Genomic DNA, 22,824 nt, shown 5'->3' with positions numbered 1-22,824 from the left:
CGCCGACTTTACCCGTTTTCTCATGCGTTCCGGGAATGTCCCAGGAGGAGCGACTTCAAGACAAAAGCGAGCCCTTCGGGCATGGGATACATATGGGAAGAAGTGTCCAGGTCGCGTACTGCACCAGGCTATAGTTGATTCTGTGGACTGTTCTGCTTCACCTTGGCGGTGTTTCATCAAGAAGCCACTGTCGATAACATATTGGGCGATTCGGACAGTGAGCAGACCGGTAGATTATGTCAGTAGACAAACGTGGAAGGTTTTGAGCGGATACGGTGGGTTACTCGTCGGAATCGTCGCTACCGTTTGCAACAGGTTTTTAGGAGGGAATATATGAGGGAAAGCATTTTGGGAGACTACTGTATGGCTGGAGTGAGGAGCAACATTGAATATTCGGACCGCAGGGAGAGACGTAATTAGGGCACACATAGCAATGAAACCAAGGGCACTGATTTTGTTAGCCGAACAACACTTAAGCCAAGCATACCAGTGCTGGAGGCTAGTTCCGCGGTTTTGTTTTGGGTGTATATAAGTTGTTAACATCAAGCAAGAATTGGAAATGAAGCATCCTTGATACACATCACATTGCATCCAAGTTCAGGGTCTTATGAGAGAGAAAGGTACCGGGGTATATCACTCAATTGCAAAAATCAAAATCAAAGACCCTCCCTTAGGATAGGTCCCAATGATGGATGGCATCCCATCACGTTTTTATCTATTTACACCAAAGGTCTTGTACGTCTCTTTCGCACAAGTCCACAAGACAACAATCAACATTCAACACAAATGCGTTTTCCATCATCTCTCGCTCCATCATTACAAAAGCGTTTGTCTGACCGCATCAATCTTTCCCAATCATGCCCATCTGATATCAATAACTGCGTTCTTCAAAAAGCAACACACAAAACACAAGTATCCTGCCCAAACAAGTAACTTACCTCTCTTGCAGTCCTTCATTCTTCCAAAAGAAAAGGGTCGAGGAAATGGGGGTAGGGGGAGGAATGGGAAAACCGTAAAACGCCAAGGCTGCAAGACACATATTTCGTTTCGTCGAGTCGTGACCTCCTTTGAGAAGAAGGTGTGTGGTGAAGCAAGCGGGGAAAGGGAAACCCGCCTCAACGACGGAAAGGGTTCGTAAAGCGGCTGGTCCCGCTCAACCTCGTCCCGCTCAGCCTGCTCCCGCCCACACTGCTGCCCCCGACGCTGCTCGACAGGCTGCTCATCTTCTCGCTGACCTTCTCGCCGAAGCCGCCCATCCACTTGGGCATCTTGAGACTCAGGCGGCCCTCGCTGTGCACGATGATGCTGACGAGGTTGAGCACGGCGTACGTGCCGCTGCCGAGCGCGCGGAAGACGGCGAGCACAGCGACGGCCCACAGGATGAACGCCAAGTAAAAGTTGTCGCCGATGCCGCGCTCGCTGTAGGCCTCGGAGACGGCCATGGCGAGGATGGCGTTGGCGATGAGCCACGAGAGCACCATGTACGTGCGCACGCTCTTGTAGTAGTCCTCCTGCATTTGGGCTTCCGAGAGAGACTTGGCGGGGACCTCGACGCGGTCGCGGAGGTTGCGCAGCGCCTCGTCGTAGCCCGAGTCAATGTCGAGCTGCTCCGAGGGCATCTCGAGCTCGACGCTGTTGCCCTTGCCGACGGCGCCGCCGAGGTCCGTCTTCATGACGTTGTCGCCCTTGGTGCCCCAGGTGACGTCGTGGGTGTTGCAGAAGGCGTAGACCTGGAGGGTGCAGATGTAGGCGGGCAGGAGCATGAAGTACTGGCCCGCGGAGGTGAACATGTGCCAGGGGTCGAGGTAGAGGAAGGACATGATGAAGTAGAGGCCGACGGTGGAGAGGGTCGAGACGATGAGGTTTGTGAAGACGTTCTGGCCGAGGTGGATGTTCGGGTTGTCCTTCTCCTTGAACTGCCGGACGACGATGAAGATCGTGGCGAAGGTCGTGTAGATCATGATGACGCTGTAGGCGATCATGCTGAACATGTACAGTTTCTTGGCGCCTTGCGGACGGTTGCCGAGGGAGAGGATGAATTGTGCGCAGATGAGCAGCACGCAGGTGTACCGGAGGAAGGTGAAGATGTAGAGACCAATGTTGTGACCGAAGGGGTCTACTGTCGGGTCGGCTAGACCGCCGGCGACGAAGTAGAAGGTGAGGTAGAAGTTTGCCAGGGAGAAGTAGGTGAACATGAGCTGCAGGAACTGGTAGACGAATTCGATGTGGAGGAGGACCTTGCGGGCGAAGGTGTGGTCGGTGGACCAGATCTGCTTGAAGTGGACGAGGGAGTAGACGGCAGCGAAGAAGGCTCCGTTCAGCCAACGACGTCTCTGCGAGATGAACTCAGGAACAGTGTCTATGAGTGTGTTAGTCATGGTCGATTAATAGCGCAAGGGGAACTTCTTACCTGGCACGTCCGTCTCACCGTGGCAGCCCTTCACATACTTCAACACCCAGCTCTCACCCCGTTTAGCGACAAGCTCCCAGCAGAGGATACGATCTTCAGCAAGGTACATGTTGGCCGTGAACACATCTGCATGCTGGCCGTGCAGCGTCTCTCCCTTGAAGTACTGGCTGAGAGGGCCATGTCCCGTCTCGTCGTTCTGCAAAGCATGATAACGGTACGCACTAAGTGCACCGGGCAACACAGTGATATACCCAAAGATAGACTCCAAAGGCTTATCCAGGATGTTAGACATCTTGTACTCAAAGTTTTGCGAAGCCACCAAGGGGTTCAACAGGTTCGATCCGAACTTTCCCTTCATAGCCTTAATCTCACCACAGGCACCCGCAACGTTGGAGTCGTTGTCGAAGGCCTTCCAGAGATGGTACAGCGATGTGCCGCCCGGCCTGGTACCGACGTCGAGCAAGATGCAGACGTTTGGGTTGAGCGCCTTTCCAAAGGCGTTGAAGAACCAACGATGCGAGTTCAGCTTTCTCTGGTTCTTCTCCTTGAGACAGAAGATCAGCTGGCAGGGCACGATTCCCTTCTCGGCGCCCTTGAACTTGAGATCCGAGTCGAGCGATACCTGCGTCGTGTACTCGTACACGTGGGCCTGCACGGCCTTCTGGTTGACGAAGTTCTTGGCGATGCCGTGCTGGTAGACACCCATGGCAGCGAGGGCGTCGAGCGTGCGCGGATGGATCGATCCGCGTCCGTCGGAGACGATGCAGACGACGATCTTCTGCCACCCCTGGTCGCCCCAGGTACGCGAGCGGTTGCGCGAGCAAAAGTGCGAAATGTTTTTCATGACAGCGTACATGGTTCTCGTGAAGTCGAACTCGTTCTCGTTGTACATGGTAACGCAGATGAAGAGCTCCGTCTCACGGGCCGTCTTGCCGATGCACTGGCGCAGCTTGTACCCGCGCTCGACAAAGTCGTCGGGGTCGCAGGTGACGGCCGTGTAGCGCATGTGGGTGAACTCGACCTCGTCGCGGCGCGGCAGGAAGCTGTAGAGAATCGTCGGAATCTTGCACTCCAGAACGAGCTCTCCGTTGATGAGCTGGACCTCCTTCCTCGACATCTGCGGGGCGCGCACGCCTCTGCGCTCCTGGTGGCCGTCGGGGGCGGGTCCGTAGTGCTCGACCTTCTCGCTGAGGTCGGTCTCGACCTCATCCTCCTCACTAAGGGTGACTTGGTCCTGGGAGAGGTACGATTCTCTCATGGGGTGGCTCTCGCTGATGTCAGTCTCGGGGCCGAAAACGTCGTCAGAGTCGTGCAGGGGAATCGAGACAGTCGCGTCGTCTGCGAAGGCGGCCGAGTTGCGGTTTCCGCCGGTCGAGAACAAGGGCGCGGGCGGGAGAGGACGTCTCGGGCTTCCGCCGTATCTCGAAGACGGGGTTCCGGGTCGCGGGCTGCCATTAAGGTCGCTGGGTTCGTAGATGCCGGAAGGAGGCGGTCTGGTGAATTCGGAGGAAAGCCGGGAGGGGCTGTACGTTCTCGTCGGGGACTGGCGGCCGGCCTGGTACTCGTAGGCGTAGTCGTTCTCGTACTCCTGCTGGTAAGTGCGCTCATACTCGCGGGCGTAGTCGCGGCCCTGGAAGGGCACGTATGTCGAGTCGGTGGGCGGCGGCATGCGGGGCGGGTCCCGGATGGATGAGCGGTCGGACATGAAGGAGGCCGCGTAAGACCGCCGGGAGGATTCAGGCCTAATACTGTTTTCTGCGTGTGAGCCTCTGCCTGTGCTGGAGTTTGTGCTTTCGTGAGAGTCGTCTGACAAAGGAGCAACAGGAGCACTTGAAGATTTGCGCATTGCCTGCCTCCGAGGCGATGGTCCTTCTGGTATGGTCGGGAGACTGTCCCGGAACTCAGCGTCCCTCATCTGCGCGGACTTTCGCTTCTTCTGTAGCTTGACAGTAGCAGCGCGCGCCGGCTTGGGGGTCAGAGGGGCGGATTGAGCTTCACCAAAGTCGACGACATTCACGCTCCTCACTGTCGGCGGGTGAATGGGCTCCGGGGGAGGTTGCGCCTCCTCCTGCTGCCTCAATGTCGCAATGTGCTCAGGCGTAGAGATCACCGGGTCAGCCCCGTCCGACTTCTTCCTGCGCAGCGAAAGCGGGCGTGGAAAGAGGCTGGGCGACGACTCAGGCGTCTTGTGGTCCTGCTGAAGAGAAGAAGACGATGACGAAGGAAAAGAGGCAGAAGCTGAGGGGTTCTGGACTTGAGCGCTGGAAGCTACATACGTTGATCGACTGTCTGGTTCTTCCACTTGAGTCAAGAGTCGAATGGCGGCGGGATTCCTGGAGCTCCCGGTGGGAGTGCCGTCGTCGTCGCGGTCATCGTAGGACGGCAGGCTGTAGTCGGGCGGTCGGTTTGGGGCCATGGTGCCTGTTCTGGTCGGCGCCGCCCAGTTACTGGGGTGAAGGTCTCGTCTGTCTCAGGAATGAGAATGAAGCTGGTCTTCCTTCTCGGTTTGGCCGGTGAAATTGATTTTCTTCTCTCACAACGAGAACGGGCGCCGCGGAGGAGGTCTTGAGTGAGTCTGGCGTTCAGTCGTGGGTGAGTTCGCCGGGCGCAGATTCTCGGCGTTCGTGGGGTCAATTGGTCGTCGTGTAAGTCGGTCTCGATGACGATGCTGGTCGGTGAGAGGAGTCGCCAACAAACGTCCGGATGAATGCAAAAAATGAGCTAGTTGGCTTCTTTCTTTCGTCTTTCGTTTTCCCGCAAAATGGGAATGGAGTGAGATGATAAGAGGCAGGCAGCTGGGAATTCCACCTGGCAGAAAAGACGTGCAGGAAAAAGCTGGGGGGGAGCAAGACCTCGTGGGAGGGATGGAGTCTGGCGTCTGGCTGGTACCTATGGGACGCCTCCAGCGCATCCGTGAGTTGTCGAGGGGCAACAGGGCGGATCGGGGAGTTTGATCGCGTTGGCACAGCAACCCGGCCGTGATTCGCGGTGTTCCTGGCTCGGTGGGCGCAGAAAAGCGGGACACTGCATGGGGGCTGCCCGCTGATGCACTGGGCTCAGAGCACCTACACTCAGCGGCGGTTAGCGCCCATGTGGGCGTCGCTGGGCCCCGTCGCCTAAAACGGCCATCCAACGCTGGGCCGAGTGGCTCAAAGTACGAAGTAAACAGATCGAGCTGGGCACCTGGCTCATCCGTGATGCCGTCCATACCTTAGTGTAGGTAGTGTTTCCCATGTCCTTTGACGATGCTCCGCCCTGCACCGCACCTGTCAACTCTCACCTGGGGCGCAACGTGGCCATTGCTCGCAGAAAACACAACATGACCCCATGCCTTGGACTGTTTCTTTTTTGGTCCTGCTCCTCTCGTCTTGCGTGACGCACCGCAGATGTCGTATGCAGCACGACAGATCTTCTGTGTATCCGTCTCCCCGCCCATTCGTCTAAGCATGTATGTAAACAACTCTCCGCCTCCAGCTAATCTGTTCTCTCCATCATGTTGATCCACTCTTCTGTCTCTTAATCTAAACACCCCAGAGCGCCCTCCAACGCTTCTCATCCGTCCTCAGAGGCCCGTCGAACCGTCCAAACCTAGCCGGCAGCCCCTCGTTCGCCTCGGGCAGACAGATCCACTCCCGCACGCAATCCGGAACCTCCTCCTTGATGTGACTGATGCAGATCAACGCCTGCTGGTCCGAGAGGCCCCGGACCCTCACCTCCCCGGCCTTGGCAGCCTCGCTGTCGACGATCTTCTCCCCGCTGTACGTCTTCTCCTCGCCCTTGGCCAGGAACAGCATGCACTTGTCCCGCACGGCGTCGTCCATGCCGCTGAACGCCTCGTCGAGTACCACCACGTCAGGGTTCTTGATTACCGCGCGGAGCAGGAGGGCGATGCGCTGCGCGCTGAATGACAGGCCGCCGAAGAGGAAGTTGTCCGCCCAGGCCAGGCTATCTCCCGTGGTGTTGTGGTATTCGGGGTTCAGTTCGGCAGCGAACCAGCGGAGCGATGCTTCAACTTTGCCCTTTGCCGCGTCGTCGAGCTTAGGCATCGCCTTGAAGGTGTCTGCCCACGCGTTCTCCAGCACCTGTCGCACCGTTAAGCTGCGGGGCATGTGCTGGTGAACCTCCGGGCTCGAGTGACCGATGCGTGACTGAATGTCCCAGAACGTGAGTGGCCTCTGTCCCGAGCCTGGCTCAGGGAGTCTGCTGCGGCCGAATAGTTTGATGGGGAGGGAGTACGTCTGCGGGTGGTCGGAGCAGAGAAGAGAGACGATGGTGGTCTTTCCAGAACCGTTTGGCCCAAAGACACCCCATCTCTCGCCTCGTCTCACTGTCCAAACCAAACCGTCCTTGACCCCGGATTCTGTATCCTGAGACCAGTTTCCGAGGGCAATCTTGCTCCCGTACCTAACCTGGCACCCATCCATCTCGACTAATGGCTCTCCAACCTTCTTAGAAACGCCCTCTTCAGTGACAACGGGTCCAGCGCCATGGCCCTTCTTCTCCTCTGCCCCAACCAGCCCATCGCCAACGACGCCCTTGGCAGTCAGCGTTCTTCCCATCTCAATAAGTGAATGCACAGGCAGTTTCTCATCCTCCGTCAACCCACCCTTCCATACACCTCTGATGTACTTTCTCAACCCCTCAAGCACGATATCCTTCTCCCCCATGGACCCAATCTGGCAATCAGTCCTCAAATACACCAAATGTGTAATCCAATCAGGGATAGGGTCCTGCGGCCTCACGCTCAACACAAGCCTCGGGCTCTCCCTCTCCGCCAGCCCCTCCAGCAGCGGACTCAAACTCGCCACGGTAGGCGGGTCAAGCCCCATGAACGGCTCATCCAGCAACAGCACCTCCGGCGTCGTCAACAGCGCCCTCGCAATCCTCGCCCGCCTCCCCTGCCCGTTACTCAGAAACGCAACGGGCAAATCGAGCAGCTGCTCCAGCCTCAGGTCCTTCACAACCCTCTCCAACAGTCCCTGCGGGAGCCCCCCCTCCCCCTGCTGCCTCAGCTCCCGCTCCAGCGTGTTCTGTTCAAAGTTACCCAGCAAAAAGTCCCGCAGGCTGAAGTCCGTGTTCTCTCTCCGCGACTCGTACCGCGCGGCCAAATAAGCGCTCGTCGTCGGCCCCCCAAGCCCGCCGCCCTGCTCGCCGTCGAAGCCGACGTACTGTATCGCCTTGCTGGCCGTCCGCAGCCGCGCGGGCACGTCCTCGCTCGACAGGTACGGGTACGACCGCGAGCTCGGCGGGATCGCGAGGTGCTGGCCCCGCAGGACCTGCAGCAGCGTCGTCTTGCCCGACAGCGACGGCCCCACGATGCACCAGTGCTTCTTCTTCGTGCCCGCCGCCGTCGTGGAGGGGATCTCGAAGCTCAGCTCATCGAATAGTGAGGGGTTCGGGTGCGTTGTCTGCGCGTTCGGGTGTCGTCGGTAGAACGTGCCGTTGGCGATGCGCAATATCGGCGCCGACGAGCGCGGTGGTAACCTCATTGTGAAATTTCAAAAATTGTGTCACCCAATTGGCCGCTATAGCACAGTCAATTGCTCTTGTGAAAACTCTCAGTCTGTAAATCGAGGACGACCTCTCCACATGGTCTCCCTCTTGCGTCGAAAAGTCTCAGGGGAGGGGAGTTGACGTCGCAGCTTTCCCCGGACTTTTTCTTATTTCGCGGGTACGTAATTAATGGAGCGGACACAGCTTCGCTGCGATCTCGGTGAAAGCTCGACCGTCATCGCACCCCACCACGCGGGTACCTTCCCACCTTCCTCCACAGCTCGCCCGGGGCCGGGGGAAGAGAGCAGGCAGGGGTGGCCAGTGCACTCTACCAGCTTCCTGCCGCGCCTGCATTTCAGCCTGGAAGTCACGTGTCGCTATTATCTAAGCAAATCCGACCGGGGAAGTAACGACGGCAGCGGCCAGCAGTACCAAAGCAGCAACGGCAGGCGGACAGCTCCAGGCACATCACGTAGGCGCAAGCTCCCAGCATCCCAACCAACGCCCTTCATCACAGCCGCATCAACCACCTCCCATACACACACATACACACACAACCTCCATCACCTCCCCCTCCAAATCCAGTCAAGATGTCGGTAAGTACTCCATGCCTCTCTCACTCTTCCAATTCCTGATAACCAACCATAAACCCCCCTTCCAGATGCGAATCGTCCCCGCCGCAAACCAACCCACAACCTACGCCGCCGGCGCCGCCGCCCCCTCGGCCCCGGGCGTCCACGACACCCTCCGCGCAGGCGTCGGCCAGTCCGCCCTCGACTCCCGCAACAATGTCCCCTCCTCCGCCCACCCCCTCGAGGCCCGCCTCAAGAACTGGGAGGCCACTCAGGAGTCCATGCGCATGGAGACGCTCCGCCGCACCTTTGGCGCCGCCGAGCCCATCCGCCGCCAGATGGAGCTCAAGATCACGCAGAACGGCGAGTGGCGCCCCGTCGCCCTCGGCGGCCAGCAAGCCTCCGTCCACGAGGAGATCCTCCGCGGCAAGGACGCCAGCATCACGTGGGAGGACGTCTACACGGGCGACGAGAGCGTCGGCATCGTCGGCATGCACGATGAGATGGAGAGGAAGCTCAAGATCTGAAGGATGGTTGGGGACGGAAAGACTTTCGTGAGGAAACGGAGCAGAAGGGAGCTGGATTGACTGTAACATTACGACACACGCGCAATGAACCCCCGGCTGGGGAGATTTTACACTACCCCAATATCATAGAAGGAGTTTGCTAGAGCAGCCCAGGGATGGAAGGGAACCGAATACGTTCGTTCTAATATCCTATGGACAGAACCACCCATGGACGGGCGTGAGAGCAGACAGAACAGTCAAAAAATACAAGCTATGGATACGCCAACTCCTGTTTCCCCCCGTTTCTTCTTCGCTCTTTGTAATACGCTCGGGATGAGAGGGGTAGTGTCGATGGGTGGACACGCACTCAAGAAGAGAGAAGAAAAGTAGTAAAAAAAAAAGAAGAGACCCTGAAACACCCAAACCCGAGAGCCTCGAGACCAGCCGGCCCGGGGCACATCTGAAAATGCATGCAGTATCGAAACCGAACCAACCCCCTTTCCATCCGCCTTCTTCCCATGCATGTCATTCTTCCGTGTCGATTAAGGAATGGATCTTTGAAGATGTAGAGAATGCTGAAGAAAACACCGTGGTCGAGAGGCCGTTTCGATCATAAGATTACACAGCACCCGCTGCCTCCTTCGCGGTTGCGGCTGCCGCCCGAGGCTGACTTGCTGCCTCCCTTGGGCTCCTCCTCTTCGACGATGTCGGCGGGCCGAACCGTCATGTGGACGACGTTTGCCGCCTCAGCGCTGAAGTGGTACTCTGCGGGATGAGTCAGTATGAGGGAAACCACTGCTGCATGTAGGGTATCGTGGTTTACTTACGCTTGAGCTGGTCCTTGTCATCCAGCAGCTTTCCGAAATGGATCAACCGTATGCTGCTCGGGCTGGCCGGTTTTGGATCCCACTCATCACGCCACTCCCGCAGTATCAGCTCCTTAAGGGTGTACACGCTGATGCTGAAAGGATCTTTCTTCCCAGCCTCCGTCAATCCGGGAACATTAACGTTCCTCTTTGTCAAGTACTTCTCGTCCAACTTGTAGGGGTGTCTCGCGCCGGTTGTTAACAGTAGCGTGATGTTGCAGACGGGGCCATCGGTTGGTGAGACGGTGATGGGCTGGACGTCATCGACCGAGGGACCAATTGCCAAGGAGTCGTCTTGGCTCTGGGCCGCAGGCTGCGCTGTGTTGCCGGATTCCTTCTCCTTCCCCTTGGCCGAGGGTTCGATTGAATCATCGGCTCCCGTCGCGGTGTTGGATTCTGGGTGTGATGAGGCGGCGGCGGCCTTGGGTGTGTTTGCGGCGGCATCGTCTGTTGACAGGTTCGTCATGGGGACGGCGTCCTTGGGCTGGGCCAGAGAGGCGTCGCCGTCCTTGGGGGTTGCTTGTCCTCCAGTCATGTTGGCGGTATCGGATGGTTTGGTATCGGACATTACTGAAGTTGATGTCGATGGCGGTGTTTTTTAGGGGTCGAAAAGCAGGGCGTCGTGTCTTGCAAAGGGGGACGGGACCGCGGCCTCGTTGGTGCTGGGGCAGACCGACGGCGACGGGCGACGGGCGACAGGCGACGGCGGCTGCGGCGGTGGTGAGGAGCGGCAAAGCGGCGATGGGGGAAGAGGCGACGCAATTGCTCAATTCATGCGGGAGGCGCGACGGGGGTTGCGGTCGGGAATGTCGGCGAGGATTGAGGTGAGGTGAGGTAGGAAATTGGTAGAGATGTCGTCGAGTGAGACGGATTGGAAGGTGCTACTACTACCAGTCGGTTGCCAGTTGCCAGGATGGGGGTTTGTGAAGCGGAAGGCGGACCCAAGTCAAGTTCCTACCATCCAGCAATGTGGGAAAAAGGAAGGACGGGATGTTATGGGGGTCGGATTGTTGGAGACGGGAGGTTGACGGACGGGCTGGGCGCTGTCTGCTGGGCGCCCTGGGCTGGGCTGGCTGGGCTGGCTGGGCTGGGTTGGCGGACCTCACAGGCTGGGACTGGAGTGGACTGGGAGCAGCACCTCACTACCGTCAGGTTCAGGTCACAGTGTAGGAGGGTCGGGTGCCGGTGCGGTGCAGTGCGGTGCCCAGAGGGGCGGGCAGCCGTTCGGCAATAAGTCCGTTGTGCTGGGTCAGGTCAGGTCCCGTCAGTTTATGAGGGGAGGGAACCTGGGAGGCGAACCTCATGCTCCAGTAAAGAAAGGTACCCGACAACTCAGATACGGTTATGCTGACTACGTGCCACCCTTCCCGGGTAGTAGGATGGTACCTGCAATCGCTATTCCTTCCTTGCTCGCCTCTGTCACTGACACCGTCCCCTCCAGCGTCGTCTGTTTAATTCCTGATTTCCCTATTCTGAATTGCATCACATCATTTGGCTCGCTGGACACGAACATGGAAACAGAGACGCCGCCGCGTGGCTCTGGTAGCACTGCGGGTGTTGATTATGCGCCTTGTACCTTTCTGCTTCACTCCAAGGTGCCCCAGCCAACATGGCGGTAAGGCAAGCCCAAGACACGAGACAGGGTGATGCCGTGATGAGAAGCAGGCGGTGGTGCGGCTTGTCTTCCCGTTGAATTCCCGGGCAGATCGGATTACGGCGCAGGCACGGCGTCTTCGAGTCGTGCAGCCTGTTTCGTCTTGTAGGTCCAGCTTGACAACCAGCCTACCTACCTAGCAGATGGTGTCCCTAGAAGACACAGGCAGGATATCGGTCGGCGGTTGCGGCGGAAGCCGGCAGCGAAGCGGCCAACGATCGGTCAAGCGTTGAGGATGTCAAGCCAGAATCACGGGCTTCGGTCTCTGTCCAGTGTCGAAAATCCAAATGTCGGTCACTCGGTCCTCTGCAAAGTACAGCAGCGTCGGTTCTAGTACACGCTGCCGTTGCCCTTTTTGTGTCAACAAACGAGATGAGTGGCCCAGCTGATTTATGGCAATGAGACAATGATGCAGCCAGCGTTCAAGGGGCTGGCAGGCTGGGTTGCTGAGAAACGAGGCCGGTGATGGGTGCAGTAATGGTGCTACTGCTGCTGTTCCCCTATTCTTCCTCGGTTTGCATCGAGAAACGGTCCTCCATTGCAGACGCAGGGTCCAGGATGGCGGCGACTCCTTTGAAGGCAATTGTCTTTTTTCGAAGAAGCAGAAAGCCACTGCCCACTTTCAGGCACACGCTGGGCTCCAGGTATGAACCAATATTCTGGCTTCTGAAGGAACAGCGGGAAGGGGCCTGCTTGCTTCCATCTGCTGCAGCACTCCACTCGGCTGAGAGTGGAAGTCACTGTGGGAGTGAGTGAAGCACCTCACTGGGGCCTCAACTCTCAAGAGAAGGATCCACCCAGCTCTGCTCCTCCCCCATCAATCCCCCTCCTTCTCCAGACTCCAGATGCTGTCCCATCGTCCCCTTTCCCTATCGGATCGGGTGCTTCCACAGCACGTCTTGCAGCCGAGATGCGAGGTGCGAAAACCGAAAACTCATGGGGCAGTCGCACTGTATTTCACCCGCTAGGCCTGCTCTAGTCTAGCGGCTTGGGCTGGTGGGGTAGGGGGCGCTATCGGATTTTGGCAAGCACCAACACCGGGCGGTCGCGGCTAGCCCCCGCCATCAGAAGGGCCGCTATCTCTCTCGACATGACACACTTCCAGCGCACGCACTGTATGATGCACTCTGAGGTCAGCCCAGCTGCCTCTCAGTGGAAGGCAGGAAGCAGGTCGAATGAGGGAAGGATCAAATGGAAAACACGGCACGAAGCGCGGGCAACTCATCCGCGGCGTCAATGCCAGTCCAGCCAGCCTCGACGGAATTGCCTCAATCGCTCAGCCAGGCACGACACCGCACTCGCTCGCTCATCAAGCAGGGTACGTACTTGTTCACCGGCACCCTTCAGGTCAGGCCGTGCCCCCGTCGGTTCTCTTATTGTCCAGGGAACATCCAGCTTCACCACCCTGGCCAAGTGTCTGGGCATCCCAAATCCTCCCCCGGCGTCCATCCCGTATCCAGATGCAATCGGGCACGCTGGAAACGTGGGCCAGGAAAAACGACACGAGTTGTTTCAGTCGTCCTCCATACGCGTGTGGGAAACACAGCTCGGTACTGTACTCAGACGCTCGAAAGAAACTCGCAGCAGACTGGCCCTGAGGCGTCACCGCTATGCTTCTTTTTCTCGCCGTCAACGCCAGTGCGCCGTCTCTGTCTCTGTTTCTGAACATGGGACAAGTCCAGGAACGACCAAACTCATACTCAACCCTCACCACCTTACACCGCAGCACGGAGGCTCATTCGCTTGATCTACGCAGGACGGGAAGGAATCCCACGCTCAAGCCCCATGTTCCTCACGACATCTGCAGAAATAGAAGCCGCAGGCTCGAGCTCCCCTGCGGCTCTGGAGTCTCTATCCTTTCGGCCTACTGCTGCTCTCATCAGTTCATAGCCTCAACATCGGCAACCTCCGGTGTGTACGGCATAACGAAGGACTTGAAGGATTCGACCTGATCCAAGTCACAGAACAGCCGCAGAATGTCAAGCAGCAGCAGCAGCAGCAGCAGCAGCAAACAATACACACCGTAGCAGAGTCGAGAACACTGCGAGCTGAGCCGACCATCGCAGAACCCCACACTCCAAAAGAATCAAAATGTCAAAAGAGGGCAAGACACAGCCCAAAGCCACGATCTTAGACCTAAACGCATCCAGCCGCCAACAAGATGCCGGTCCAAGACCTCTGCTTCCTTCAACCGCCCGGACACTGGGACTAGCTCCATCCACGGCTCCAACGGAAAGGGCGCCCGAATTCCAGCCCGTTTCTCGAGCTAGTCGCCCAGCCCGCCAATCGCCTCGTCCTCGTTGTCACTCACCGACCTGCCTTTAACTGAAGTGCGGAACGGCAGCAAGAAATGGACGCTGTCATCCCCGATACCCTACCTCGAGTCGCCTGCTTCTTCGAGATACCGCCCGTCAGGTACCCCATCGAGGGAACCTGTAATCGGGGAACCTGTAAGACGAATTGAATCCCCCACAGACCGCGCGCACTACAAACTCCACAACCCCAGTCTCACACCTGTGCCTCAAAACCCCCCCAAAAACATTCCTACCCCAGACCACCACAAAGCCGAGAAGCACCACCGATCCCTCCCCTCCCTCGGCGCCCTCTCCACGTTACTGGTTCCCTCGCTAAATCGCGGGGGAGTCCACCTTTCTCCCCCACCCGATTGCGAAAACGCCAAGCCCAGCATACTTACAACATCTGCCCTCACTCATGATCTTAGTAAGACAATCAGGGTGTCCAAGACTATCCATCTGTAAATCACCCTGAAGACCGGTGCCCCTTCAACTGAACTGTACCAGCTGCGCCGTCTGGAGACGTCGCCCCAAATTCCGCCCCTCTTCCAAACCGGAACCCTTCCCCCCCCTCTATTTGGCTCGAGACTAAGATCTAGGTCCCTAAAACTCTTGGACCTATTCGAATAGACTTCCCGCGATCCCGCCACTCTAACAAAAGCAACAAACCTCCCGTACGCCCGCTTTCAAGACATCTTTGCGTTTTTTCCTTTGTCTGAACTTCCTTTGAGGGCGTGATGGCACTAATCTGCAATCGCGAACCTTGCAAGGGACCAACTACCCCGCGAAATCAGGCAGTCTGTAAAATATAGCAGTCCAAGCCCATGGTGACACCGTAGTTGAGCTACTCAGACTCCCCCTCATCGTGATGTTGAAGTGAGAAAGTGAAAGTCGAATAAATCCAAGAATAGAGTCTCTGCCATTACCGACGAGGATATCAAATGTAATCTACGTACAGAAGCTTCCCACGCATTACGCTCGTCCGCTCAGCAACCCCCGTCAAAACCACTACCTACTACTACCCCTTTGCTCTCACAGCACAAGCAGGTCCCCGTTGCCTCCTTGCGCCGGCTGCACAATCTGTTGCGGCGCGTGCTGGTTGACCACGTACCCCGTCTCGTAGCCCGACGTGTCCCCGAACGCGTCGCCCTGGTCGATACGCATCGCCGCCATCTGCTGCGGGCCGATGCTGGAAAAGTAGGCGTCCGCGTCGCTGACGGCCTGGGCGAGGTTGCCGTTGGCATCGACGCCGCCCGCAGCGTTGTTGTTGACGTGCTGGCTGTGCATGTTGATGTCCTGCGCCTGGCCGCCCATACCGAGCATGCTGAGGCTCTTCTGGTTCTCGATCGACGTCGGGAGGAGGTGCTTCTGCAGCGCGGGCGAGTCGATGAGCTTGCGCGGGCGGGCGGAGCGGAAGACGGTCTGCACGGGCTTGAGGTAGACGGTGGCGAGCGTGCCGACGTTGAGGCACATCTCCTCGAGCGTCGCGGGGTCGAGGCGCTCCGACTCGGCCGTGATGGCGGGCTTCTCGCCCATGACGATCTTCTTGGCCGCGTTGATGTCGGTAGACAGGAGGCGCCAGTACATGTACGCGCGGTCGCGGAGGTCGGGGTTGTCCGTCTCCTCCGTGGCCCACTTCAGCACCTTCGGGACCAGCTCCGCGCCCTTCGTCGGCCTCTGGATGAAGAGCTTGACGGTGGCGGTGAGCAGCGCCAGCTGGACCTCCACGGGCTCCTCGGCGAACGAGTACAGAAAGTCCTCCAAGAGGGCATCGCTGTTCTCTATCCTGTCCGCGTACTGGCCAATGACCCAGACCATGGCGGCCTTGGCCTCCGGCTCGTCGAGAGAGTCGAGGTGCTCACACAGGGTGCCGATGATGGACTCGTACTGGTTGGGGTACTTGCGGAAGATGTTTCTAATAACGACCGTGGCCTCCTGCACAATGTACGTAACCTTGGTCGCGACCAGCTCCAAGAGCAGGTTGATACACTGCCTTGCTGCCGGTTCGATCTTGATGGCGAGCTTTCCTATGGCTCGCACGGCTTTGCGCACAAAGTGCACATCAATCTCCGTGGCGTACTCTCGCAGCTCGGTGAGCACCTCGTCAATGTTGTTCTCGTTGGCCAACATGAAAATGAGCTCCAGCTTCGTGACCTTGACGTAGATGGGGTCGTTGTATTTGCAGAAGAAGACGCGGATATCGTTGCGCAAGACCTCGGGCCGGCGCTGCAGGATCAGGAGAGCATTCCTCAAGGCCAGGTATTGCACTTCAGGCCCCTTTGCGAGAAGAGTCACCAGGGGCGGTGAAAGCTTTTTGCAAAGCGCCGCGTTGTGTCTCTGGTCGGCGATGTAGTTCATGAGATACAAAACGACACGGATACACGTTAAAACGACCGCAGAGTTGGAGTGTGATAGGCGTGGTGTTATACGCTCCGCCAGGAGAAGAGCTTCGTTTCCATCTTGCGGCACGTATGACATGAGCGCCTCGAGGATGTACGTCTGGCCCCATCTGAACGTTTGTGTCAGCACTTAATCTTGACATCGCGCTTTGAATGTCAACCTACTCAGAGCAGTCCGCTAGGATGGCCACCATTTTTGAGGCGTTGCTGTAGTCGATGGTAAGCTTGATCGCATCGCTGCGCTCCCAGATGTCCATCAAAGACGCCAAAGCGCTAGCAACCACCGTAGGGTTGTCATCTCTAAGCAGGGTATTCAATCTGTCGATCAAATCGGAACCCTCAACCATTCGTCGGTCGTGGTCGTACAGCTTCGCGACGCAAAACGCTGCCGTCTTCCTCACGTATGGGTCGGCATCCTTCAGCATGTGCTTAACCACTGGAACAGTCGCTTCGACAAATTCGCGGACGTGAATGTAGGACATCGTTCGGAGTGCGAGCGCTCTCACGAGAGGGTTGTGGTCTTCCATATCCTGGGCACTGTCAGTCATGTCTTCTTGCGCAACATGGCAGCATGACAACCTACCTGCTCCAGCACTGGGATCGCCTGGACTGCAATCTCGGGTCGCATCCTGGCATAGTTTACCAAAAACAAGAAGCACCTGGAGTTTGTCAGAACGAGCCCCATAACAGCGCAGACATGAGGCATACATCTTCTTGATTTCCAGACTTTGGATATGCATGCAGCCGATGATGTCGGGGAACAACGCGACCATGTCATTGTTGCTCATGGTCATGTTGGCGACAATCTTCTTGAGGGCGATCTTCTTGTTCGCATTGTTCTTGTCCTTCTTGCCGCCGCTGTTCAGCTCGAGCCGCAGCTCGGCTACCTTGCCCTTCGAGGTTGTCAGCTGTCTGGAGATGTAAGGCGGCGGGGGCACATAGGCCATGAACATGCTGGGCGGCGCATATGCAAGCATTCAGGCAAACATGGGCCAGGGAAAGAGGCTCTGTGATGGTTGCGAGGCAGCTCAAAGCCACGGGGTGCAGAAGAATAGGGTATGGGGGAGAGGAGAGATGATGTAGGCTTTCAGAACCAAGACCTCGAGTTCTTCAAAATCATGACAGGGGTTCAGATGCAATACATGCAGGTATCACACGACAACAGACGGGCGCACCCAGCAAAGAGTGTGCTAGACAAGAGAGGCAGAAGCTAGAGCTTACCCTGGCAAACAACTTGGAGTCACCTCCACCCTGAGCGGCCGACATGATGACGCCCTCCTATATGAGACCTGGCGGTGGTCGGTGTGGTAGTATGTAGTGCGAATCTTAGACAGTAGTTCCCCTCCAGACGGGCCTCCAACAAGCTTTGCCGGCGTGTGCTTCGATCGGGTGGTGGTGGTGGTGGTGGGCGATAACACCACAGACCCCTCACGCCCAGCTGTACAAAAGTCGGCAGAGGATGGGTAGGTATCGTTGACGCTGTTTGCTTCCCCCGTGGGCCTAAGATTAAGCCACCCAATTGGTAAGAGGGTCGCAAAAGTTGGCGGAAGGCTGCAGCTTTCCTGAACTCGAGAGTGTCTTGGAATGGTGGGAGGGGGCGCAGGTGCAGAAGTGAGGGATGTCACATGCGTCGTTGGGGCCGGGGGGTTTTCGATTCGCGGCCAATCGAAGGGTGTGTTTGCTGCGATAGTCCTTCTCTCGTCTCGATGCCAGATGCCGGCCGGATCTCCTCGAGGTCGGAGTTGTTTGATTTCTCGCGCGGCGCAAGTCCGATCGATTTCGCGGGTTGGGCAACGGTCGATTGAAGAGTGCCGGTTTTGGTGCAACGGCGACTTTGCGGGATGTCGTCGTCGTCGGTCGGTTCTCGTGGACGGCCCGTTTTCGTTTCCAGATGTTTAAGGGGAAACGTTGGGTGAGAAAGGGTCCCAAAGCTCCCGCCGTTCCGCGGTGGATGCGACAGGCCCCCGGTACGCCACTTTACCACTCGCATGTCGCAGCAGTCGCGCTCGCCCCGGTTTTAGCTTATCGGCCTATGCAGGGCCGATAAGACATGGACCCGACCTCCTGTTGCTGCTAAGGTAAGCAAGCGACAGCGCCTGTCCCTTGGTTTAACCGAGCTATGGTGGAGACTTCATCCAACGTCGTCGCGAGCTGTGTCAACGCCGTTTCCGAAGCTTTCATCCCAACGGCCCGCGCCCGTGTCCTCAAATACCGAACCCGAAGTCCCAACCGACCGATCCCGATATCTACAAAGATGGCTCTGGTCAATGGCTCCGTCCCGCGATGGGTCGCGGATTTGCAGTCTCCTCCGGCCGCAAAGTCCAAGGTCTCAGGCATCTCCGACCCCCCCGGCTACCCATCGCAGTCCACTGGCTCCAAGGTACGGAACCGCGTCGAGCTCGCGTTGGAGCTGCACTGACATATGAATACAGAAGCAGAAGGATCAAAAGGTCCAGCCCCAGCCCCGCAAGCAGCAGTCGCCCGAGGAGATGGACACGTTAAAGGTCAAGAAGGCGTGGGAAGTCGCCCTCGCCCCCGTAAAGAACCTGCCCATGACGGCCATCATGATGTACATGTCGGGCAACTCGCTGCAGATATTCAGCATTATGATGGTCTTCATGGCGTTCAAGAACCCTCTCGTCGGTCTCACTGCGGTCAATCAGGCGTTTGAGAGGTTCGAGTCCGAGACGAACAAGGGCAAGATGCTCCAGGTTAAGCTGGCATACGTTGCTATGCAGTTTGTTGCGCTGGGTTTGGCGGTGTGGAAGGTCAACTCGATGGGACTGTTACCGTATGTGTTATCGTCTGCAAGCATCGGCCATATACTAACGCGAATGCAGGACAACGCGATCAGATTGGCTGGCTTGGGAAGTCCGCAGAGAGCCACTGGAATTCTCAGTGCCCGCGTTATAGACATGAATTCAATTAAAGGCTGTGTCTCATCTAATTGTCGCCTACACCATCATTAATCGTCATTGTCTGTTGCTCAGATTGTCCGCTTCCTGCAGTCGATGCCGTACTCCCATTGTCTCCAGTAAGCCGCGTGACAGGATCATGCTCAGGAATAACTATCAAGCTTATGTCGTTGAATGGATCATCTTCTATAGGTGTCTCAAGCCAGCGTTGCCTTTGTGTCGAAGTTGACTCGTCATGCGAACCAATACCGGGTACTACGATGTCCGGTTGATTATCCGATTTTACCAATTGACGATCACGTAGCGGCCGTTGTATTGGAACAGCCACGCCGTTGTATGGTATGACTGTAGTTTCTTCCACTGGTTCTTGGAGGAACCTGGCACCAGCGGTAGCCCTGTCGCCCAATGAGACGACCTCAGTAAGGTCCTTATCATCGTCAAGGATTGCCTCCAAGGGTAGCTCCAGGGGCAAGTTCTCGAGAGATTGGAGATGGATCGCTCCAAGCTCAGTGAGAAGGCTGTCGACATGAGTCTATCAAACGAGTCAGTTCCGCACCAAGGCCGGGTTGGATGATCCTGTCTCACCATCTCGGTCAACGTCCAGGTTGGTCTAAATATATGTATAGGTTTGTTTGTAACGGTTAAGGAGCTGCTCATTGCTTTTCATGGAGTTGGGGGCCATAGACTTTAATACCCATCGACCGATCCTTAGACTGTAGGCGATGTTAAACGAGAGGCTTCAGGTGTCAAGGCTGTCCAGATCGAAGGTGACAGCATCGTAAGCTTATTTTTAGCTCACACTGATCAAGACAACCATCGCAACACCACGAAGAGGACGTGTTTCAACCAGTAACGCTCTCCCGTCACGCTCGTGTTTGTTTTTAACTATCAGCGGCTGAAGCCAGTCCGAGTCTTTACCCCAATCAGGACATCGCAGCCGATTGAGAGACAATGCTCCGTATGAGCCGGCAATATCCCCCATAGGTCTTTTGGAGTTGATTCTGACGTCCTGTCGCGTGCTCATTGGCCAATTGGTAGGGAAAGCAGGCTTCGGGAGCTGTACCTGACACTAGGACGATGACGATCCCTTTACATTCCAGCTCTGGGTTCCAAAATGGGACCAAATCTGGAACATAACCACCCACCGTTTCCTGGCGTGTTTTTTCGAAACAGGTGGGCTTGCTGGCCAGGCCATGCTTGCCCATCCGCACACTAGAGGTCGCTCACCCGCAAGAAACATGTGTGCGCGATGCCGTGTTTGTCCAAGATGTCTCTCTTCGTCTCTGTCGGGGCAGTCGATGTCTGATCCGCGGCCTTTGTTCATCGTCTATCCAGACGTGCCCTGAATCGCCCGCCCAACCTCCAGCCGTAGGTGGGTGGTTGCCTCGACTGCCTCACCTGTCTAAGTCGACGCTAATATGTCTCCCTTCTCAAACCTTTGTGGAATAAGCCTGCCAGGTCTTGCCAGAAACCAATCCCGGAGCTCCATCCTGGGCATTTGCACATGCTTATTGAACGCGGCACCGGAAACAGAGAAGCCCATGTTAAGAATCGCGAAGGAGGCTCAAGCAGCAGCCCCGATGACATGCACCTCATTCTCCATCCTACCCCCCATATTTCCCATCGTTGCTTTGTCCGTTGTGAACCGACAGAGACCGATGGCTGAGACCATCCAACCCAGCAGAAAACACTTAGGATCGAGGCAACGGGACTGGCGTACGGGCGCTGCGGTAGTGCTATTGAGGCATTTGACGGAACGTCTGGATCTTTGGCATCGTTCCGTGGCGTTGACCCGCATTCTAGATATGAGGGGTTACAGTTGGCAGGTAAGCCACAGCGGACGAACTAAACGATCACAGGCTCGATGACAGACCGCGCAAGAAGACCCCCCTCGATGTCTGGCCGTCGCATACAGGGTAACTGACTCGAGCGAGATAGTCTGAACAAGTTGTGAGATCTCAACAACGCTATCAGATATAGCATCTGCCTAACCGCGCTTTGCGCAACAACATACCCAATCATCACGAGGCTTCCTTCAGCCGTCTCTCATTCCTCCATGCCGGCCCATTCCTTACAATCAAAAACATCATCGGGCTGGTCACCGCGCACAACGCAGCAATGAACGTGAAGCACCACCCCCTGCCCATGCCAGAAATCATGTACTCGATGATGGCCGTGCCCACGGCCCCCACCAGACACCGGACGAGGTTGTTCGCGGCCGTGGCCGTGGCCGGCGCCTCGGGGTACAGGTCCACGATCAGGGTGTTCATGATGCTGAAGGACCCCGTGATAGTCAGCCCGATGATGCTCTGCAACACCAGCGGCGCTGCAACGCTCGTCTCGAGCTGCAGCACCCAGCCGTACGCCACCAGCGTGATCAGACCGACGACGACGGCGGGGTAGACCGGCTGCAGGCGGGCCTTCTCGATGGGGAACTTGCTGAGGTCGTCGCCGCGCCGGCGGTCGATTGTGAATCCGATCTTCCTCGCGATGCGCCTGTAGTTCCAGTCGAGCACGTACCCCTGACCCAAGCTCGCGATGCAGCATCCCGCACCGTACGGCAGGTAACAAAGCCCCAGTTGCAAATCGTTAAAGTGGTAAATCTCCCGGAACAACGTTCCCAACGTCGCGGCCACGTCGATGAATGCCACGTACAACAAGGAATTGTACACCAGGATCAGCGCCATCTCTTTCTCGAAAATGATCTTGACCGCCCTCAACGGGTTCGGGAACCTGAGCTTGCGCGCCGGCTGCCCCGCCACCGACTCCTGCCTCTCCAGCCCGGCCGCCTCCCGCTCACGGTGCCGCCGCCGCCGCCGGATCAGGTCCAGCACGGGGCGGTTCCACGTCTGCGCCGGGACGGACCCGTTACCGACGACGTTGCGGCACGTCTCGGGGATGAAGAGCGCGAACGGCACCAGCCAAGCCCCGATGAGCGCGACGCAGAACCAGAAGATGGACGCCCAACCAAAGTACTGCGTGAGCACGCCGCCGAGGACGGGGCCGATGGTGGGGCCGACGTTGATGCCCGCGCCGACGATGCCCATGTACTTGCCGCGCTCGGAGGACATGGAGATGTCGGCGACCATGGCGAAGCCGAGGGCGATGGCGCCGGAGCTGCCGCCGGACTGCAGCATGCGCAGGACGATGAGGGCGGCGTAGTTGCGCTGCAGGGCGAGGCCGACGTTGGCGACGAGGTAGATTGCGAAGGCGACGAGGAAGGCCGGGCGGCGGCCGGCCATGTCGCCGAAGTCGCCGAAGAGGGTGGGCGAGATGGCCTGGAGGATCATGTAGGAGGTGACGGTGAGGTTGACGGCGGCGACGGAGACGTGGAGGTCCTCGGCGATGGGGGCGAGGACGGGGTAGTAGATGTTGGCGGACATGGGCGGGACGAAGCAGGCGACGGCGGCCATGAAGGCGACCCAGCGCTTTGTGGACGGGGGGAAGGCGCTGTAGGCTGGGCCTGAGGGTTGGCGGGTGAGGTTCTCGGGGTCATCTTGTAGGGTTGTTGGTGGGGGTTCGTTGACGGGCGTGTTGTCTGAAGAGTTGTCGATGGAGGCGGTTTCGTCTTGTTCTTTCTCGGTGATCGGTTGAGGTTGTGAAGGGGTGGGTGTTATTGGTGGTTCAACCGAGCTGATGGCGGACGGTAACCTTGTGTCTCCCCCTTCTGGGGGAACGTCATTATGTGCCATACTGATCTCAACTCTGAGGGCAG

At 57.5% G+C, this 22,824-nt stretch overlaps 7 protein-coding genes across 7 annotated transcripts; 2 read left to right on the top strand and 5 right to left on the bottom strand.

The window, feature by feature from the left end:
• Window positions 1-1,115: 1,115 nt before the first annotated feature.
• GCG54_00013405 (Chitin synthase 2) lies at window positions 1,116-4,826 on the bottom strand (the record flags this gene model as incomplete). The annotated part of the gene is made up of 2 exons (XM_045413259.1): window positions 1,116-2,359; window positions 2,411-4,826. 2 exons carry the CDS (start codon window positions 4,824-4,826, stop codon window positions 1,116-1,118), a joined length of 3,660 nt encoding a protein of 1,219 aa, XP_045262455.1.
• Window positions 4,827-5,931: 1,105 nt separating this feature from the next.
• GCG54_00013404 (putative ABC transporter ATP-binding protein) lies at window positions 5,932-7,899 on the bottom strand (the record flags this gene model as incomplete). The annotated part of the gene is made up of 1 exon (XM_045413258.1): window positions 5,932-7,899. One exon carries the CDS (start codon window positions 7,897-7,899, stop codon window positions 5,932-5,934), a length of 1,968 nt encoding a protein of 655 aa, XP_045262454.1.
• A 594-nt stretch (window positions 7,900-8,493) lies between these two features.
• GCG54_00013403 (putative proteasome maturation factor ump1) lies at window positions 8,494-9,002 on the top strand (the record flags this gene model as incomplete). The annotated part of the gene is made up of 2 exons (XM_045413257.1): window positions 8,494-8,499; window positions 8,565-9,002. The coding sequence occupies 2 exons, from the start codon at window positions 8,494-8,496 to the stop codon at window positions 9,000-9,002; spliced, it is 444 nt and encodes a 147-aa protein (XP_045262453.1).
• Window positions 9,003-9,591: 589 nt separating this feature from the next.
• On the bottom strand, window positions 9,592-10,415 carry GCG54_00013402 (uncharacterized protein; the record flags this gene model as incomplete). Its single annotated transcript, XM_045413256.1, has 2 exons — window positions 9,592-9,746; window positions 9,809-10,415. 2 exons carry the CDS (start codon window positions 10,413-10,415, stop codon window positions 9,592-9,594), a joined length of 762 nt encoding a protein of 253 aa, XP_045262452.1.
• Window positions 10,416-14,827: 4,412 nt separating this feature from the next.
• GCG54_00013401 (Beta-adaptin-like protein B) lies at window positions 14,828-17,460 on the bottom strand (the record flags this gene model as incomplete). The annotated part of the gene is made up of 5 exons (XM_045413255.1): window positions 14,828-16,304; window positions 16,360-16,724; window positions 16,778-16,853; window positions 16,903-17,148; window positions 17,426-17,460. The coding sequence occupies 5 exons, from the start codon at window positions 17,458-17,460 to the stop codon at window positions 14,828-14,830; spliced, it is 2,199 nt and encodes a 732-aa protein (XP_045262451.1).
• An 853-nt stretch (window positions 17,461-18,313) lies between these two features.
• GCG54_00013400 (ER membrane protein complex subunit 4) lies at window positions 18,314-19,107 on the top strand (the record flags this gene model as incomplete). The annotated part of the gene is made up of 3 exons (XM_045413254.1): window positions 18,314-18,574; window positions 18,627-18,985; window positions 19,035-19,107. The coding sequence occupies 3 exons, from the start codon at window positions 18,314-18,316 to the stop codon at window positions 19,105-19,107; spliced, it is 693 nt and encodes a 230-aa protein (XP_045262450.1).
• Window positions 19,108-21,130: 2,023 nt separating this feature from the next.
• Window positions 21,131-22,801, bottom strand: GCG54_00013399 (Itaconate transport protein; the record flags this gene model as incomplete). The annotated part of the gene is made up of 1 exon (XM_045413253.1): window positions 21,131-22,801. One exon carries the CDS (start codon window positions 22,799-22,801, stop codon window positions 21,131-21,133), a length of 1,671 nt encoding a protein of 556 aa, XP_045262449.1.
• Window positions 22,802-22,824: the final 23 nt, after the last annotated feature.

Source organism: Colletotrichum gloeosporioides, assembly GCF_011800055.1.
Source record: "Colletotrichum gloeosporioides strain Lc1 chromosome Unknown consensus_55, whole genome shotgun sequence".
In the NCBI taxonomy this organism is placed as follows: Eukaryota; Fungi; Ascomycota; class Sordariomycetes; order Glomerellales; family Glomerellaceae; genus Colletotrichum; species Colletotrichum gloeosporioides.
Note: the sequence above shows the minus strand (reverse complement) of the source record. Positions and strands in the feature narration are given on the sequence as shown.